This window comes from Saccopteryx leptura, chromosome 10, assembly GCF_036850995.1.
Source record: "Saccopteryx leptura isolate mSacLep1 chromosome 10, mSacLep1_pri_phased_curated, whole genome shotgun sequence".
Lineage (NCBI taxonomy): Eukaryota > Metazoa > Chordata > Mammalia > Chiroptera > Emballonuridae > Saccopteryx > Saccopteryx leptura.
The window spans coordinates 9,721,253-9,737,308 of record NC_089512.1 but is presented as its reverse complement, the minus strand read 5'-3'; the positions used below and the strand labels follow the sequence as shown (position 1 = coordinate 9,737,308).

Sequence of the window (16,056 nt, the reverse complement as noted above, 5' to 3'; positions counted from 1 at the left end):
GGCAAGCCCAGGGTTTTTTTTGAACCGGCGACCTCAGCATTTCCAGGTCAACGCTTTATCCACTGCGCCACCACAGGTCAGGCCAGAAGTTACTTTCTCTTCGGTGTCTGGCCCCACCTCTCACGGTGTTAGCCTCAGTCTCGGGCACTATGTGATGGCCAGATGGTGGCAGCCCTTCTGAGTGCAGGTCCCGCTTCCAGAAGCCTGGGAACTCTCTGTGTGACAGCTTCTGGAGTCACACCGGCTCTAGTTCGGCCACGTGGCTATCCCTGGGCAAAATTATTGGTGCTGGAGGAAAGCGAGGCTCCGATTGGCCAGGCCTGAGTCGGTGCCCCACCTGGGATGATCCCAGCCTGGAGTCAGCCCCACAGGAATTGTGGGGTCTGTGAGGTGGGGGAAGGACTAGGTCCCAAGTGAAAATAAAGAACTGCTGTTATTCCTAGAATGAGAGAAGGTGCCAGGCAGCAGAAACCCCCACTACTGGTGAAGATTTGCAGAAAGTTTCCCTTTTTCTTTTTTCTACCTTCCTTTCCATTACACCTCCCCCCCCCCCCAAGTTATATTTGCAGTCTCTACACTGTAGTGTCTTCCAGTCTATAGCATCTGGTCAGTTTTCTGAAGGGAGTTCCCCACTTCTTTCAAGACTCCAGGTGTGTGTGTGTGTGTGTTTTGGTAAGGGTAAGGTAGGTAATACTTATCACATTTCTTTGAAACCAGTTGTAGAAGGCGTTGGCTTTTTAACCAGAAACTGACTTGAATTTGAATCCTGTCCTTACACCTTAGACGCTTTGTGATCTTTAGAAGGTCACGTGGCCTCTCTGAGCCTCCCTTTTGAGAAATGGTACAGCGTACACGTTGCAGAGTTGTTAGAAAGACTGGAGTGGTCTCAAGCTCGTGCACACATCGTAATCCTCTGAAGGGCTTGTGAAGACAGATTCCTCAGTCCCACCCACTGGGTTTCCAAGTTAGTGGGTCTGGGCTGGATCCTTGCATTTCTTCAAGTTCACTCCTTTTTTACAAGGACCTGATCACACTAAAGCCTGTCTGGCATGTCATGGGTACCCAGATATACTTATTGTTAGGGCAAACGGTATTAGTATTTGTAATGGCTTTCGTGGCGGAGAATATTCCACGACCCATCACACAGCTGTGTTGTCCTCGGAGACATGACGAATTCCTGAGAACTTCCTTGTTATCCTTGCGACTGGCAGGAAAGTGGCTGGAATCACCTGCCTTGTCTGGGTTTGACTTTCTTTTCCCTTCCTCTGCAGTACTCTGGCTTCCAGCAGTCTGCTGACAGGTGTTTTCTCTGTGGCCATCTGATCATGGACATGGTGAGTGGGGTTAGCCGAACAAGACAAGAGCGCGTGAGAGGGGGAAGCACTCAGAGAAAAAAAGAAATTGACCATGGAGAACGATGTTTCCTAGCTTGACTTGTGGTTGCAGCTGGTTTTATTAGAAGCAGATCTTTGCAGTACAGCTGACTTGCTGTAGTAGAACCTGCATTGTTGGCTCCTGCCGGGACTGGCATCCTGCAGCCATCACAGTGTTGGTTGTGTTTCTGATGGTCCTCTCTGCCCCGGGCTGTCCGGATTGCTCTGGCCTCAGTCTGATTTTCTGTGATCCCTGGGGCATCCCAGGTGAGATGCAGATGGGTGTCCCAATTAGTGAAGATGCTTTCGGGGCACGTTACTGAAAAACCCAGGCTTGTGTTAACTCAGACTAGTGGTTCTCTGCCTTTGGTGTGCTCAGAATCAGTTTATTAAAACACCCACGGCTGGGCTGTCAGAGCCATTGATGCAGGAGATCTGGGGTGAGGCCCCGAGAATGTGCATTTTGAACAAGTTTCCAGGTGCTGCTGGTGCCGCAGGTCCAGGGACTGTGCTGTGAGAACCACTGACTTCATAGGAAAAATGCTCTATTGCACCTTCCAGGAGGTTGAGAGGTGGCCAGTCCCAAGGTGGCTACTCCCTGATGTCACTGTCACCGAGGACGTTCCTTCTGGTGCCTCTCTCCCCTCCCCTCGCGTCTCAGCTCTGTCCTGGTTTCAGGGTGGCCTCTTACAGTTCCAGGTATCACATCCAGTTCAAATGACACTGAGAGGAAGAAGGTTTGTGGGGCTTTCCCTTCCCTGTGTTTTAAAAAAGCAACAACAAAGAGGCTTTGCTTGCAATTGGATTTGAGATAATCCGGGGCTGAGTCACCAGCCGCTGGATTATGATGCTGCAGAGTCAAAGCCGCCTCGAGGGAGCTAAGAGGTTTTCTCCCAGCTCTGCATTTTCATGGGGCATTTCCTTTGACCTTTCCACCACTCGCTGCTTCCCAAATCGGACGGGATCTTTTTGTGGCCCTGCCTTGCATCATTTCCTGCAAAGAACTGTAACGCTATTGATAGGTAGCCATTTAAACTCCCTATTAAACTTGGAGTTTTTAATGTGAAGGGCAGAAACCGTGGGCCAAACCAAAAACATGAGGCCAGTGTGTTCCAAAAGAGAAGTTCATTTTAACAACGCCTGGGTGCAAGCGGGCTGAGAACAGCAAAGGGTGTCAGCCCCAAGGGAGGGGTGGGGCGGGTTGTATGGCTTCAGGGTTGTGTGGATTCAGGATTGTATGGCTTCAGGGTTGTGTGGATTCAGGGTTGTGTGGATTCAGGGTTGTATGGATTCAGGGTTGTATGGATTCAGGGTTGTATGGATTCAGGGTTGTATGGATTCAGGGTTGTATGGCTTCAGGGTTGTGTGGATTCAGGATTGTATGGATTCAGGGTTGTATGGATTCAGGGTTGTATGGATTCAGGGTTGTATGGATTCAGGGTTGTATGGCTTCAGGGTTGTGTGGATTCAGGATTGTATGGATTCAGGATTGTATGGATTCAGGGTTGTATGGATTCAGGGTTGTGTGGCTTCAGGGTTGTGTGGCTTCAGGGTTGTATGGCTTCAGGGTTGTGTGGATTCAGGGTTGTGTGGATTCAGGGTTGTGTGGATTCAGGGTTGTATGGATTCAGGGTTGTATGGATTCAGGGTTGTATGGATTCAGGGTTGTATGGACTCGTCATAGGGCCTTGGCAAGGGCAGCTGCAAGATCGCTTCTTCTGTTTGTGGTTGGGAGTGGTGCCACAGTCCCTCAAAATTGTCTGCACCCTAATCCAACTGTCCCTTATCAGCATCCAGCTCCAAGGGAGGTCTGAGCTGGATTACAGAGTGGGCAAGTCCTTCTTCCTTCAGGCCTGCAATTCTTCTTAAGAAAGGTGGTGGCGGGCCCTGGCCGGTTGGCTCAGCGGTAGAGCGTCGGCCTAGCGTGCGGAGGACTCAGGTTCGATTCCCAGCCAGGGCACACAGGAGAAGTGCCCATTTGCTTCTCCACCCCTCCGCCGCGCCTTCCTCTCTGTCTCTCTCTTCCCCTCCCACAGCCAGGGCTCCATTGGAGCAAAGATGGCCCGGGCACTGGGGATAGCTCTGTGGCCTCTGCCTCAGGCGCTAGAGTGGCTCTGGTCACAACATGGCGACGCCCAGGATGGGCAGAGCATCGCCCCCTGGTGGGCAGAGCGTTGCCCCTGGTGGGCGTGCTGGGTGGATCCCGGTCCGGCGCATGCGGGAGTCTGTCTGACTGTCTCTCCCTGTTTCCAGCTTCAGAAAAATGCAAAAAAAAAAAAAAAAAAAGAAAGGTGGTGGCTGAGTAGCCATTTTATCTACCATAATGAATTCAGGAGAAGGACCCTGTTTGGCCTCCTCCTGTTTACACATGTGACTGAATTAGCTTTCCTGCCTGCTCACCTCTTGACCTTGAGTCAAGCGAAATTCCAGGGTGAGGGTGCCTCGTACGGCGAGATTGTTCACATGGCCCCGCCCCCCTAAGCCCTCCCTTCCCCCGTCCCTTCCTCCCCGTCATCCTGCTGAGTCCCAGCCTCGTCCTTTGTGTCCCCAGATCCTGCAGGCCCTGGGGAAGTCCTACCACCCTGGCTGTTTCCGCTGTGTCATCTGTAACGAGTGCTTGGATGGGGTGCCCTTCACCGTGGACTCAGAGAACAAGATCTACTGTGTGCGAGATTACCACAAGTAAGGAGGGCCGGGAGCCACACTGTGTAAGCCGCGCAAAGCCACAGACAGACACCTGCTGCGGCGTGTCTGCAGACAGCTGGTCCTGGTTGCCCACAGTTCAGCAAAGGCTTAATGGTTTGAGGGGCGTCAGGAGCTCAGTGGATGCCTGTGCAGAGAGGAACTGATGAAAAGAATCATGTTTACTGAAAAAACAACAAACAAAACAGATCAAACCCCCCTGGCCCTGTGGCTCCGGCTTTGCCTAACTTCCGAAGGCACCGACTCCACTGGCCTGCAGCAGCCCCAGTGTGCCTGGGCCTGCTCCGGCATCAGGAGGGGAGTGAGCAGGCGGTCAGTCTCTATCCCGAGGGGAGTGAGAGGGGCCGGATGTACTTGTTACTGCTGAGGAATGATCTCGAAGCTTTGCTGAAGCAAGTCAGGGAGAATGAGTCAGGCTCTCTCTGTACGAGGGCTGGGAGCGGTGGGGCCAGGCCGTGAGGAAGGCTCTGGGCAGGGCCCAGGGGCAAGTCTCCCCACACCTCGGGGCCTTGCCCTCCAGAAACACAGGCTGCGGTTCACTGTTGCTTTGCTTCTCCCCAGGGTGTTGGCCCCCAAGTGTGCAGCCTGCGGCCTTGCCATCCTTCCTCCTGAGGTAAGGCGCGCCTTCAGACCCGGCCTCCCAGGATGCGGAATTTCCCCCTGGGGTTATCTCCAGGGTCGGTGTTCTGTCTGTAGTGTCCTCGCTGGGAAAAGCCCCTTTCTCCTTAGCTGGCTTCCCCAGGGCCCTTCTTGTGCCCTGTCTGTCCCAATAACCAGGGCAAACTCTCTGACTTAATACTAACTCCTAGGTGAAAGATGAGCAGGTGAGCAAAATCATGTAGGTGGTTTTTCTGATGTTGACTTTGCTAGCCCAGAAGGTAGGACTGCTTTCCCTCTACTTATTCCCATAGGTAACTGTGTCTTTTTTCCCACTAGCATTAGTATCCACCCCTGATTCTTGTTCTTCTAAGGTCGCCTGCTTGTTACGCAGAATATGCCCCCCCACATCCCCATGACATGTGGAGCCCTGTGGGCCCCTCAACTGGCTTCTTGTTGTGTTTTCTGGGTCCAGGGCTCAGATGAGACCATCCGTGTCGTGTCCATGGACAGAGACTACCATGTGGAGTGTTACCACTGTGAGGTAGGCTCCTCCCTGCCTGGGCCCCCAAAACTGGGTTAGCAGTCCAAGAGAAAAGTGTCCCAATCAACTGGCAGGACTGTGGCTGGGCCGGTCATCAAGGCGGGGGCGGGGGGGGGGGGTGTCAGCAGCTGCTATCAGAGCTGATGGAGGACATGGGATGGAGCCTGACCCGTGGGACGGGAGAGGGGAGGTTGGAGAGCGTGCCCATGTTTGGGGCACTGAAGGTCTTGACTCTTTTCTCCATATTCTTAATTGCCAAGGCCTGAGTCTGTCACAGCTGCCCTGCCTGAAGCTGCAGGGGGGAGGGGCATGGGGATTGTGGGTCTCGGGTCCTGTTTGGGGGCCACATCGTCAGGCAGGTGTGCAGTTTGGGGACTAGCCCCCCTCCCCTCCAGCCTGTAGGCTGTTCTGGCTGCTAGGAGCCTCTCTCTCAGCTGAGCCCTGGAAATCATGAAGAAATTCCACCACCCCCCTCATCCCACCGCCCTTGGAAACAGGAATGTGGCTGCGGGGTGTGAAGGTGGGAAGGGGCTATCAGCCCCTCTCTGTCCTCATACCTTCCCCAGGCTGAAGGAGCCACCAGTGCCCATGACTGTTAGGCCGGCCGGGGTTACCCCCTTGGAAAGGGCCGAAATGCTTTAAGTGCCCATGGACTTTCAACCAGAATTAAATGAAAGGAGATGAGATTTATTTTGTGATGCGGGGGGTCAGGGGGACGAGGTGTGAGGAACAGATAGAGCAGTCCCATCGTCAGCACTGGGGAAATCCGTGGGAGTTGGCAGTGGTGCCCAAGGCACTGGGGAAAAGGGAGAGGACACTTGCTCCACTGTCCCCTCCACACATTCCAGACCAGTGCCGTCCAATGGAAATTCAAGAGCCACAAATTCAGGTCCTGTGTGTCCTTTTGTTTTCTAGTAGCCACATTAAAAATGTGAAGGAAACAGGAGAGGTCAATTCTTATGATAAAATTTTATTCAACCTATTCTATTTAGAATGTTATCATTTCAACCTGTAGTCACCACGGAACATTTGTCATGAGCCATTTCATATCCTTTGATCTGGCGTGCGCTTACACTGAGGTCACATCGCATTTCGGACCGTTGTGCGGTAGTGCCGTGTGGCCGGTGTTCAGGGTTAGGGACAGTGCAGTCCAGCCCTTTCCGGGGTGGCGGGCTCGGGGTTCTGCGTTTTCTACCCCCCGGGGGTTTCAGGGACGGTTGGCCTTTTCGTCAGGGTTGCAGTCCTTTTGTCTTGCTACCACTGGACATTTTTGCCTCACCCAGGACTGCGGTCTGGAACTCAACGACGAGGACGGCCACCGCTGCTACCCCCTGGAGGACCATCTGTTCTGTCAGTCCTGCCACGTCAAGAGGCTGGAGAAAGGCCCCTCGTCCCCAGCCCTTCACCAGCACCACTTCTAGCCAGAGCTTCTCACAGACCTCAGGGCAGGGCGGGAGGGGGGTCAGGGTTGCACAACGACCAATCTGCCCGTTGATTCCAGCGCCCGGCTGGCTGGGTGGGGCTGGGGTGGGGGAAGGGGGACACGGCGGGCGGGCGGGCGAGGGCCTGTGCGCATGCGCGGGTCTACCTTTCACCAGCGGGGTCAGCCCCACCTGTCTGGAGTGTGTGTTTTCCAAGTGCCTTGCTCTGCCGGCACGCACTCATCAGATTACTCAGGAAGACGCTCCGGCAAGCGTGTGGCATGTGACAGGAGATCACATCAGTGCAGCTGAGTGAACTCGCCTGTCCCCTCTGGGAACGCTTCACTTCAGAGGGAAAGGTTTGCACCTAGTGAGCGCGTTTCATAATATCCTCCAAAGAAAGATTGCAGCTGCTGATTCATTCAGCCCTTTCCCTCCCTTCACCCGTCCGCCCCCTACACACACACACACACACACACACACACACACACACACACACACACACACACACACACGATTTAAGGCTTCCTTCCACCCCGCACGTCCAGCTCTACTGTAGAAGGGCTGCAAATTGTCGCTGTGTTGTGTTATGGTGAGAGGGAAGCCCCGTCTAAGAGACATGTGCTCTTAGAAAGAATGAAAGAATTTTCTTAGTGAACCAGAGCCACGTGTTGAAATAAGTGAGATGGGGTGGCCTGTACACTGACAGCATTCTGGGTGTCCCCACAGATCCTCACTGTCTCGCAGGCAGCTGGGGGCTGTCGGAGGCTTGCCCCCGTCCTACCGGAGTGCTTTGGGACAATGACTTGGTGCCGGCACCAGGCCTGTTTGTCCACCTGCTTGCCTGTTTCCCCCGTGGCGCTCTCCAGAGTCCGGGACTTTGGAGCCGCTCCCCCAGAAGCAAGTCTCAGGATCCCAGGTGCGGACATCTCCCGTGCCTGTTCAGCTAATGGAACGATGGGCCTTTGGAAGTCGTGCCCACACCCTGAGAACCAGCCCCTTAGAGACGAGGAGTGTTTGTGTGTGAGTCAGCACGGAGGGCATGCCCGAGGATAAGTTATTACAGTCATTTCACAGGTTTCTCTCTTGCCCGCTTTTGGGGCATAGGCATTACGTTTGAAGAAACCAGTACAAGGTACAGTGCTTTTGTCTTTTTTTTTCTCTCTCATTTTCTAAAATTGTTTCCCTCCACTTGCAGTCTTCCACACACACAAAAAATACCTCACAGATAAAGAGCTTCACCAAATTGCAGGAAAAGGAGGCATCTGACCATCACAGTGGGCTCAGAGACCTTCTCTGGTGTGTTAGGAACGTCTGGCTTCACGCGGCCAGACTCCAACCGTCAGGACAGTGTGACCCCACCCGAGGATCCGCAGGGAATAGAGTGGGTTGAAACTGGGTGCTACTGCCTAACACATTTCATCGTGCTGGTTCCCTGGGATGGCAGGGTTTCCGAGGGCCACACACTGGCAAGATTTCAAGGCAGCCCCTGCACTGAAGAGGCAAAAATTGCCCTGCATGTCACAGTCCTCATGCTGGAGGTCAGAATTTCTTGATATTTCAATAAGAAGATATATATATATATCTATATATATCTATATATATATATATATATATATATATATATATATATATATATATATATTTGAAAGCTTGACTGGCATTTGCCCTCTCAGCCTCTGGTGAGGGCCCCATGGCCTTGTTGCAGGAGCCCCGGGGCCACTTCCCCACTGCCAGCCAGCCTGAGGCATGGCAGCTGGCATCTGCTCTCTGCCTTCTCACCTGACACCCCAGGCCCAGGGACTGGGCGACCAGGGCCGGGGAGGGTAGTCAGGGGAGCCTTCCATGTTTGGACTCACTGGGTGGCAGTTGCTTGTAAAAAGCACAGAATTGGAAACTATGGATTGTTCCATGTTTTGTATTAAACTTCATTCTTCTGGGATCCTTTGGCCAGATGTCACTTCAGTCCAGGCTGTGTGCCTTCATCTGTTCCTTTTCTTGGGCTGAGCCTCCTGAAAACCTATGAATGTGCAGGGCCAAGGAAGTGATCCCAGATGTCCCTCTCCTCTCTTCCCATCAAGTCCTCCAACTCGGCCTGGGCCAGGCTGTGGCAGAGGAAGTCAGCCATACCTCTCAGCCTGTCTTTGTCAACCTGCGAATGTGTCTGGCCTTGCAGACTGACCCACCTTCGCTCCACTTCCAAGTCCACCAGGGTGATGAAAGTTGCCCTGGAGCCACTGTCAGGAGCAGGAGGCATTTGTTTGCAAATTATAACTAATTAGTTAAATCTGTGATTAATTTTTTAAATGAAGATTTAAAAATAGTCTTGATTGGGGGAGAGGGGGAACTCTGATTTTGCTACAAAAATGGCCTTTTCTTGTTCTTGAAGAACAAGAAGATCATTAGCGGACAAAACCCGAACAGCAACTTCTCTTATGATCAGTGTCCCTGGAGGGGGGGCCGGGTAGGCCTCTCATTTTGTTTCTCTCCTGCTCGGGCCTGTGCATATAAGCCCCGAAGAGATGTTCCCCTACCTGGTTATTCTGTACATTCTGTTAAGTTATAGCCACATAGAACTGTAATGGGGTTGTACTTATAGGCGCCTAGAGAGAAAAGAAGCACCTGCTAGACAAGGATGAATAAGTTTGTTGTAAAAGTTAGAGGAAACAGCCCTTCCTGAGTTCCCTAGACAACTCGGACTTTAGCTAAATGAGGAAAGGAGAATTATGGCCTGATTCCAGACCCCAAAGCCAGCCTCCAGCCTTCTCCCTTGTCCTTTAGTTTTTTTCTTGCCACCCAGCCCCCTTCCCTCAGGTAGGGCCATTCAAAAACTGTCTGGGTGGTCCGAGGAAGGCCAGTAACCAGCTTCGGCCAGCTGTATCAGGATTCTGTCTCTGTCTCTCTCTGATGTTGTTTTCCTATCTGTCACTGCAAAGAGTGATTTATTCATCTCACCTTGGCAGGGCACCTAGTCCTGTCCCTGTCTTACCTGTCCCCTGCGGAGGACTTTCATTGCTCCATGGTTAGCACTGGAGTGAAAACCTCTTGCAGCTGAGTTCTGAGTACGCCACTGGGTCCTGGGTGGCTGATGGGATCATTACGAGTTCTGATCACCTTGAAGGGCTGCCATCACCTTGTTTCCATGGGCTTGAGTCACACTTACAAAAGGAAAACCGGAAGTGTTAGGACTCGAAAGCATTATCTGGCATTCACAGTGCTTTGCAGGCTGTCTTTGTGTGCCATTTCCCATGTGTGTGAAAGCGTGAGAGCCGTGAGAGCTGCTGGTACTCTTGCCAAGGATGTGTGCGGGACTTGACCCCAAACGATTGTTGCCTGGTGCACTTCTTACTAAACCTGTGTGCCAGGAAACCACATTCTTTGTACTTTTCTTTATGACATGAATAGTCCTAATTTCCCAGTTACTATTTGAAGTAACTTTTAAAAGTAATGGCAAAAAGTGAGTTAAGTATATTAGCTATCTACTGTTCTGAGCCAGAACTGGACAGGTGTGGGAAATTTCCATAGAGTGTATGAAAATTCCAGCTGTGCAGGGAAAATTACTTTCCTCTGTGTCTCTTCTTTTACTATAAAATTATTCAAAAATTTACTGTTCCTTTAAAATTATGCAAAATATTGTTACTATAAAATTACTGGAACTTTTACTGTTACTTTGATTCAAAATATGACAATAAAATCGCATCAGTTTGTAGACTATTAAAGTGCTCTCCAACATGATCATGTTTACGGGGTCTTCTTTGGTGTATGTTGAGTAAGAAGATGGCGCTTTTTGTTAACTGGATTTGGTCTCCTTTAAGAGCTCTGGATTCTTAAGGGAACTTGTGGGTGTCATACTGGGAAGGGACTGAGATTTTGCCCTGTCGATAATTGCCTGATAACCATGTTGCAATCAACGATGGGTCGCATATATGAAGGCGGTCCCATAAGATTATAATGGAGCTGCCCTGGTTGGGTAGCTAGTAGTTGATTTGAGTGTCATCCAGATACACCAAGGTTGTGGGTTCCATCCCCAAAGAACATCTAGAAATCAGCCAATGAATGCATAAATAAGTAGAATAACAAATTGATGTTTTCCTCTTTCTCGAAAAAAAAAAAAAAAAAAAAGGATAACAATGGAGCTTGCCTTAGGGAATTGTGGTAGGATTGAGTGAATCAGTCCAAGTAAAGAGCTGAGAGCTCTGAATTGCTCAGAGTGATAGACTTTAAGACAATTGATTTTTCCATTGGGATGACCAACAAAATTAATTGAAAATGGACTAAAAGTAAATGGGAAAAAGAAAGACAATGCAGATACAAAACAATTTGAAGAATACATACGCAATAGAAGGAACCATAAAGTAAAATATCGGTACACTGTCATTTATGAAAGTGAAAATCACTCTAGGTGCAAAAATAGAATAAAAAGGTAAACAATAAACTGGGAAAAGAGTGCAATGTATTTGATAGCCAAAGAATTCATATCCTTTGTGTTCTTATTTATTTTTTACAGAGAGAGAGAGGGATAGATAGGGACAGACAGACAGGAACGGAGAGAGATGAGAAGCATCAATCAGCGACACCTTAATTGTTCATTGATTGCTTTCTCATATGTGCCTTGACCGGGGGTCTACAGCAGACCGAGTAACCCCTTGCTCGAGCCAGCGACCTTGGGTCCAAGCTGGTGAGCTTTGCTCAAACCAGATGAGCCCGCGCTCAAGCTGGCGAGCTCAGGGTCTCAAACCTGGGTCCTCCGCATCCCAGTCCGATGCTCTATCCACTGTTCCACTGCCTGGTCAGGCTCATATCCTTTATATATTAAAAAGTCTAACAAATATGAAAGAAAACATTGAATGCCTACCTGAAGAGAAAATATATATCGTGATAAATATAAGGTCTACCGGAAAGTGCTGTCCGTTTCTATCACAAGTTTCAACACGTAAGCACAGTTTATTTGGCGCATGTGTGCCTCTCTATTTTTATCACTTAATGTATACATACTGACATAGCAAATTAACTAAAACAAAGTTGATTCATGTTAGTCTTATGTGTGAAGCAATAGTGTACCCATGGCTACTGATAAAGTTCATTTACGCCACTGTGAGTTTTACGAATTTCAACAAGGAAGAAATGCTACAGAAGCATGTGTGTCTGTCTCATCCACCATATTCCCCGGACTTAGCACCCTCCGACTATCACTTGTTTTTGTCCTTACAAAATTTTTTGAGGCCTGACCTGTGGTGGCGCAGTGGATGGGGCGTCGATCTGGAAATGCTGAGGTCGCCGGTTCGAAACCCTGGGCTTGCCTGGTCAAGGCACATATAGGAGTTGATGCTTCCAGCTCCTCCCCCCTTCTCTCTCTCTCTCTCTCTCCCTCTCCTCTCTAAAATGAATAAATAAAAAAAAATAATAATAGAAAAAAAAATTTTTTTTGAAGGGCAAAAAATTCAAAAATGAAGAAGATATCAAACAAGCACTGGTTCAATTTTTTGCATCAAAAGATAAAACATTTTTCAAAAATGGGATATACAAATTGCCCTCACGCTGGCAAGAAATCATTAATAATAATGGAAATTATATTATTTAATAAAGTTTATTGACAGTAAGAAAAATTTGTATTTTGTTTTATTCCAAAAATGGACAGAACTTTCCGGTAGACCTTATATATACATCAAGTAAGAAGTTCTGTTTTTCAATTATGAAAATTGCAAAGAAATAAACATTAATACACAGTGCTGGTTAGCAGGCAAGGAAACATGTTATTGATGAAAGCGTTTATTGGTTTATTTTGGAGGACAATGAGAAAATATGTACCAAGGGGTAAAAGTGTCCAGAAAATGGACCTAAAAATGTCCACCTGATTATTTCACATCTAGAAATTTATAAGACATATATGAAATAATTCACAATTATTTTTTAAAGTGTTATACTGACAACAACCCAAATTTCCAACAAAAGACTAATGCTTAAAATATCTCATTTTCTAATGAGATGTCTTCAAAAAATATTAAATAAAATCTCAGACCAAAAGCTAAGGAGACAAAAGGGAACACAGACATTTCTGGAACAAGTTAAATTTGCAAAATTACGTGTGTGGGTAGATTCGTATTAAAAGTGTGGAAGAAAAGCTTCTAGGAAAAGAAATTATGACGTCAATAGTAACAAGATCGAGATGAGAACTGGCATTTTTTATTCCCAACAATTTTCTGAAGTTTACACATTTTTCTATGATATCCTCAGGAGGAAAATAGGTCATAATGGAGAGATTAACTGATCGATTAAGTGGTTGATGGACAGTGGTCGATGTCTCCCCCATTCCCGGGGTTCGAGTCCCCTTATCCGCCGCAAACGTTTCGTGCCTTCCCAAGTCTTTGAGCCAGGCACCTATAAAATGAGGGGGATTATACTAGATTACCTGAAGTCTTCTTTTTAAAAACACTCAGGTCTTAAAGTTTCCCGGCGGTATGGGGCGGGAGAGAGGAGGACAGCTGGCTTTGGGACCCGGGGCTCTCAAACGACAGGCCTGCAAACTCCCAGCACTGCGGAGCCGCTCTGACGCGCGCAGCCGCAGTGCAGCGGCTCCTTCTCCAATGCGGGTTTAGATCCGGAGCCCACCCCATCCCGGTACACGGGCAGTGCGCCACTCGCCGTGTCACCGCCGGGGCTGCTCATCCGCCGGGAAAAGGAGCCAGAATTGCTGCGATCAGGGCGCTTTCGTGCGTGCCTGCCATTCGGCAGCTCACCTCCGGCTGGAGTAGGCTCCCCCTCCCCACCCTATGCCCACTCCAAACTGCTAGCTTTCCAGGTGTTTTCCATAATGTACCCCATTTACAGAGAGCCCTCCAGTGGATTGTTAATAGGGCGCCTTGGAATGCACACAGCACCTCGCACAGGTCCAGGTTCCCAATACAACTTAAAAGATGACATTCCGGGCAAAGTAGCGTTAAAATTCAAGCTATATATTTAGCTTTTCCACTTTCGTTGCAGCCCTTCCCTAGAAGGCCCTGGATCATCATAACCCAGACAGGGCAAAAAGTGTACGTCCCGAGCCAGCCAGGAGTCGAACCTAGAATCTTCTGATCCGTAGTCAGACGCGTTATCCATTGCGCCACTGGCCCCGTACTAGCAGAGCTCTCACTGCAACGTGAATTACGCCTTACACAGCTTCAACAGGCTCCCCGACAGCAGGCCAACATTTCTGCCGCGGCGCCAGCCTGCGGCCCCGAAGGCTCCTCCCTTCCTGCCCACGCGCTCCGCCAATCCGCAGCGGGACGTCACGGCGCTCCAGGCCCCTACGCCAGACAGCGTCCCCTGCGTGCGCTAGCGGGCGCACTAAGTTTGTCCACGGCCGCCTCCCGTTCGCTCGCCGGCCTGGCGGGGCGTGGAGAGGGGTGGCACCAGGCTGGGACTGAGGCCGCCGTGCCAGGGTGACCGGGAGCGCGGTAGCCGAAGTGGCGGCGCTGGGCGGGGCGGGCGGAAAGAGGAGCAAGGAGGTGGCGGTGCAGGATGGCGGCGACAACCTACGAGCGGCTGAAGCTGTGAGTTCCGAGAGCGGGAGGTCGTTGACCGAAAGGGGCGGCGGGCGGGGCCGCAGGTGCGGGCCGCTGGCCCCGGGGAAGGTTCCTGAGTCCCCGGGCAGCGGCAGCGGGCCGGTGTGGGAGTTCCTGGCACTCTTCGCCCTCCTTCCCCGGCGCGGCCGCCCCAAGGCCCTGCCCGAGTCTCCCCGGGCCCGGGAGCGACAGTCTCGCCGGCCTTCCTTCGTCCGGCTCGGCCGCTGCGCCCACGGCGGGAGAGCGAAGCTGCAGGCTGGCTTCTAGCAAGCAGGGCTCGGCGTCGGGATGCAGCCCTTCACGTTCCTCCCCACTTCTTTTTTATTTGGAGAGGTGGCGACTAGATTTGTCTTGTTGCTCAGCAGAGAAAGTTTTTTCCCCCCCCGTATTTATTGTACCCGTAACAGCACGTTGGAGTCCACACACAAATCGGCCAGCCTTCTGGCGTGGAAGCCTGCCTGACCAGTCTTTAGGATGCGGGGGGTGGGGGTGGGGGCAGCAAAGTACAGTCAATACTCTTAAGATCCTGAAAGATTTACTTGGCTTAAACTATTATACAGCTCAAGCATACAGCAGGTTCCTAAACCCAGATTGACAACCAGAATTAGCTAAACTCGAGAATTTTGGCACCGCAGATGGACTTTTCGGTAACGCCAAGTTCTTGAGGCTTTGAGAAATAGACTCTGGTTGTTAGAGTTGTAAATTAGGTATTTGTTAGATTTTTGGCTTGTCCTGGATAAATAAAAACATGTATTTCCCTTAGCTTTACCATTTGACCCATACACTTTTTTTTTTTTTTTTTAAGGAAAGGAGAAAGACAGGGAAACATCAATTTGTTGTTCCACTTATTTATGCATTCATTGGCTGATTCTTGTATATGCCCTGACCCGGCACACACAACCTCAGCCTGTCAGGACGAAGCTCTAACCAATTGAGCAACCCGGCCAGGGCTACACTTTTCTTGTCTGCTAGTAATTTTGTACGTAATGCTTTAGCTCTGTTTGAAAAGCCAGTGGCTGTAGTCTGAGAATGTCTTTGGCAGGAGAAGCAGATGCAGTTTTTCAGGAGCTTGTCCATCCCTACATAAACTAAAATATCTTGGTACTTAGGCATAGGTATCACATTTCCTCTGCAAGGCCTATGAAGACATCAAAATGTGGTTTGGGTTCTTCCTGTGTTCCCCAGAACCTCAAGCTCACTTAAGTTTCTTGAAGATTCAATTTAAAGTTAGGGATGCAAAATTGGGAGTGAGGTCATTTCGACATCATATATTTTGTAGAAAAGATGAAGTTTATTTACTTTCCTCTCAACCTACTCCTTTTGCCTCTCCTGTATACTGTACTGTATGTAATTCTCCTTGAAAACCCCAGCTGCACACTTCCCTCCACATTTTCCTGGCCAAGTTTCCTTATTCTCTCCCAGTTCCCCTCTGCAAGGTGATCATCTTGTTGGTGAATGACTCCAGCAGTGTCTTTGACTAGGGTGCTGCTGGGCCAGTATCACGTGTGCTCTGCTGGCTAATTAGGTTATTGCCATCTATCTGATAGTTACTAAAGGGTTTAATATGATCCAGCCCCAGGTCTCAAATGTGTTTAAGCAATACAGACCTTAGGCTTGATGCTGCACAGAGCTAGGTTACAGAATACAACCGAATTTTTCTGTGGTCAGGACTGAATGGGAAGGAGAACTTGAGCTGCTAAGGAAGCAATAAATGCACCAATCCGGGCCTTAAAGAAAAGAAAGAAAAGCTCTACATCCATAAGAGAAATGACACTTGGCCCTTGTAAATTTGGGTGAAAAGGAAATCTGGGGTTATGTGAAAGTCATTCTCTAGTTTGTCATTCTTTTTCTTTCCCTGACAAAAAGTTTTGAGT

The 16,056-nt window shown here is 49.7% G+C and overlaps 2 protein-coding genes, 1 long non-coding RNA gene and 1 other non-coding gene across 5 annotated transcripts in view; 2 read left to right on the top strand and 2 right to left on the bottom strand.

Moving 5' to 3' along the window:
- Positions 1 to 9,797, top strand: part of LIMD1 (LIM domain containing 1) — a 57,391-nt gene extending 47,594 nt beyond the window's left edge. The window contains exons 4-8 of the mRNA XM_066352119.1: positions 1,272 to 1,334; positions 3,925 to 4,055; positions 4,638 to 4,689; positions 5,149 to 5,217; positions 6,501 to 9,797. Coding sequence (XP_066208216.1) covers positions 1,272 to 1,334; positions 3,925 to 4,055; positions 4,638 to 4,689; positions 5,149 to 5,217; positions 6,501 to 6,638 — 453 coding nt within the window. The 3' untranslated portion in view covers positions 6,639 to 9,797. The remainder of the gene's footprint in view (positions 1 to 1,271; positions 1,335 to 3,924; positions 4,056 to 4,637; positions 4,690 to 5,148; positions 5,218 to 6,500) is intronic.
- A 3,002-nt stretch (positions 9,798 to 12,799) lies between these two features.
- LOC136381977 (uncharacterized) lies at positions 12,800 to 13,932 on the bottom strand. The gene is made up of 2 exons (XR_010747178.1): positions 13,699 to 13,932; positions 12,800 to 13,016 (listed from the first exon to the last, which is right to left on the bottom strand). It is a non-coding gene; the product is annotated as an uncharacterized lncRNA (long non-coding RNA).
- Positions 13,678 to 13,750, bottom strand: TRNAR-ACG (transfer RNA arginine (anticodon ACG)). Its single transcript has one exon. It is a non-coding gene; the product is annotated as a tRNA-Arg (tRNA).
- Positions 13,933 to 13,995: 63 nt separating the features above from the next.
- The window catches only part of SACM1L (SAC1 like phosphatidylinositide phosphatase), a 51,064-nt gene continuing 49,003 nt past the window's right edge, over positions 13,996 to 16,056 (top strand). Inside the window, exon 1 of one of the 2 annotated variants that reach the window (XM_066350726.1) lies at positions 13,996 to 14,170. In XM_066350726.1, coding sequence (XP_066206823.1) covers positions 14,139 to 14,170 — 32 coding nt within the window. In that variant the 5' untranslated portion in view covers positions 13,996 to 14,138. The remainder of the gene's footprint in view (positions 14,171 to 16,056) is intronic. The other variant, XM_066350727.1, reaches the window with a different exon arrangement.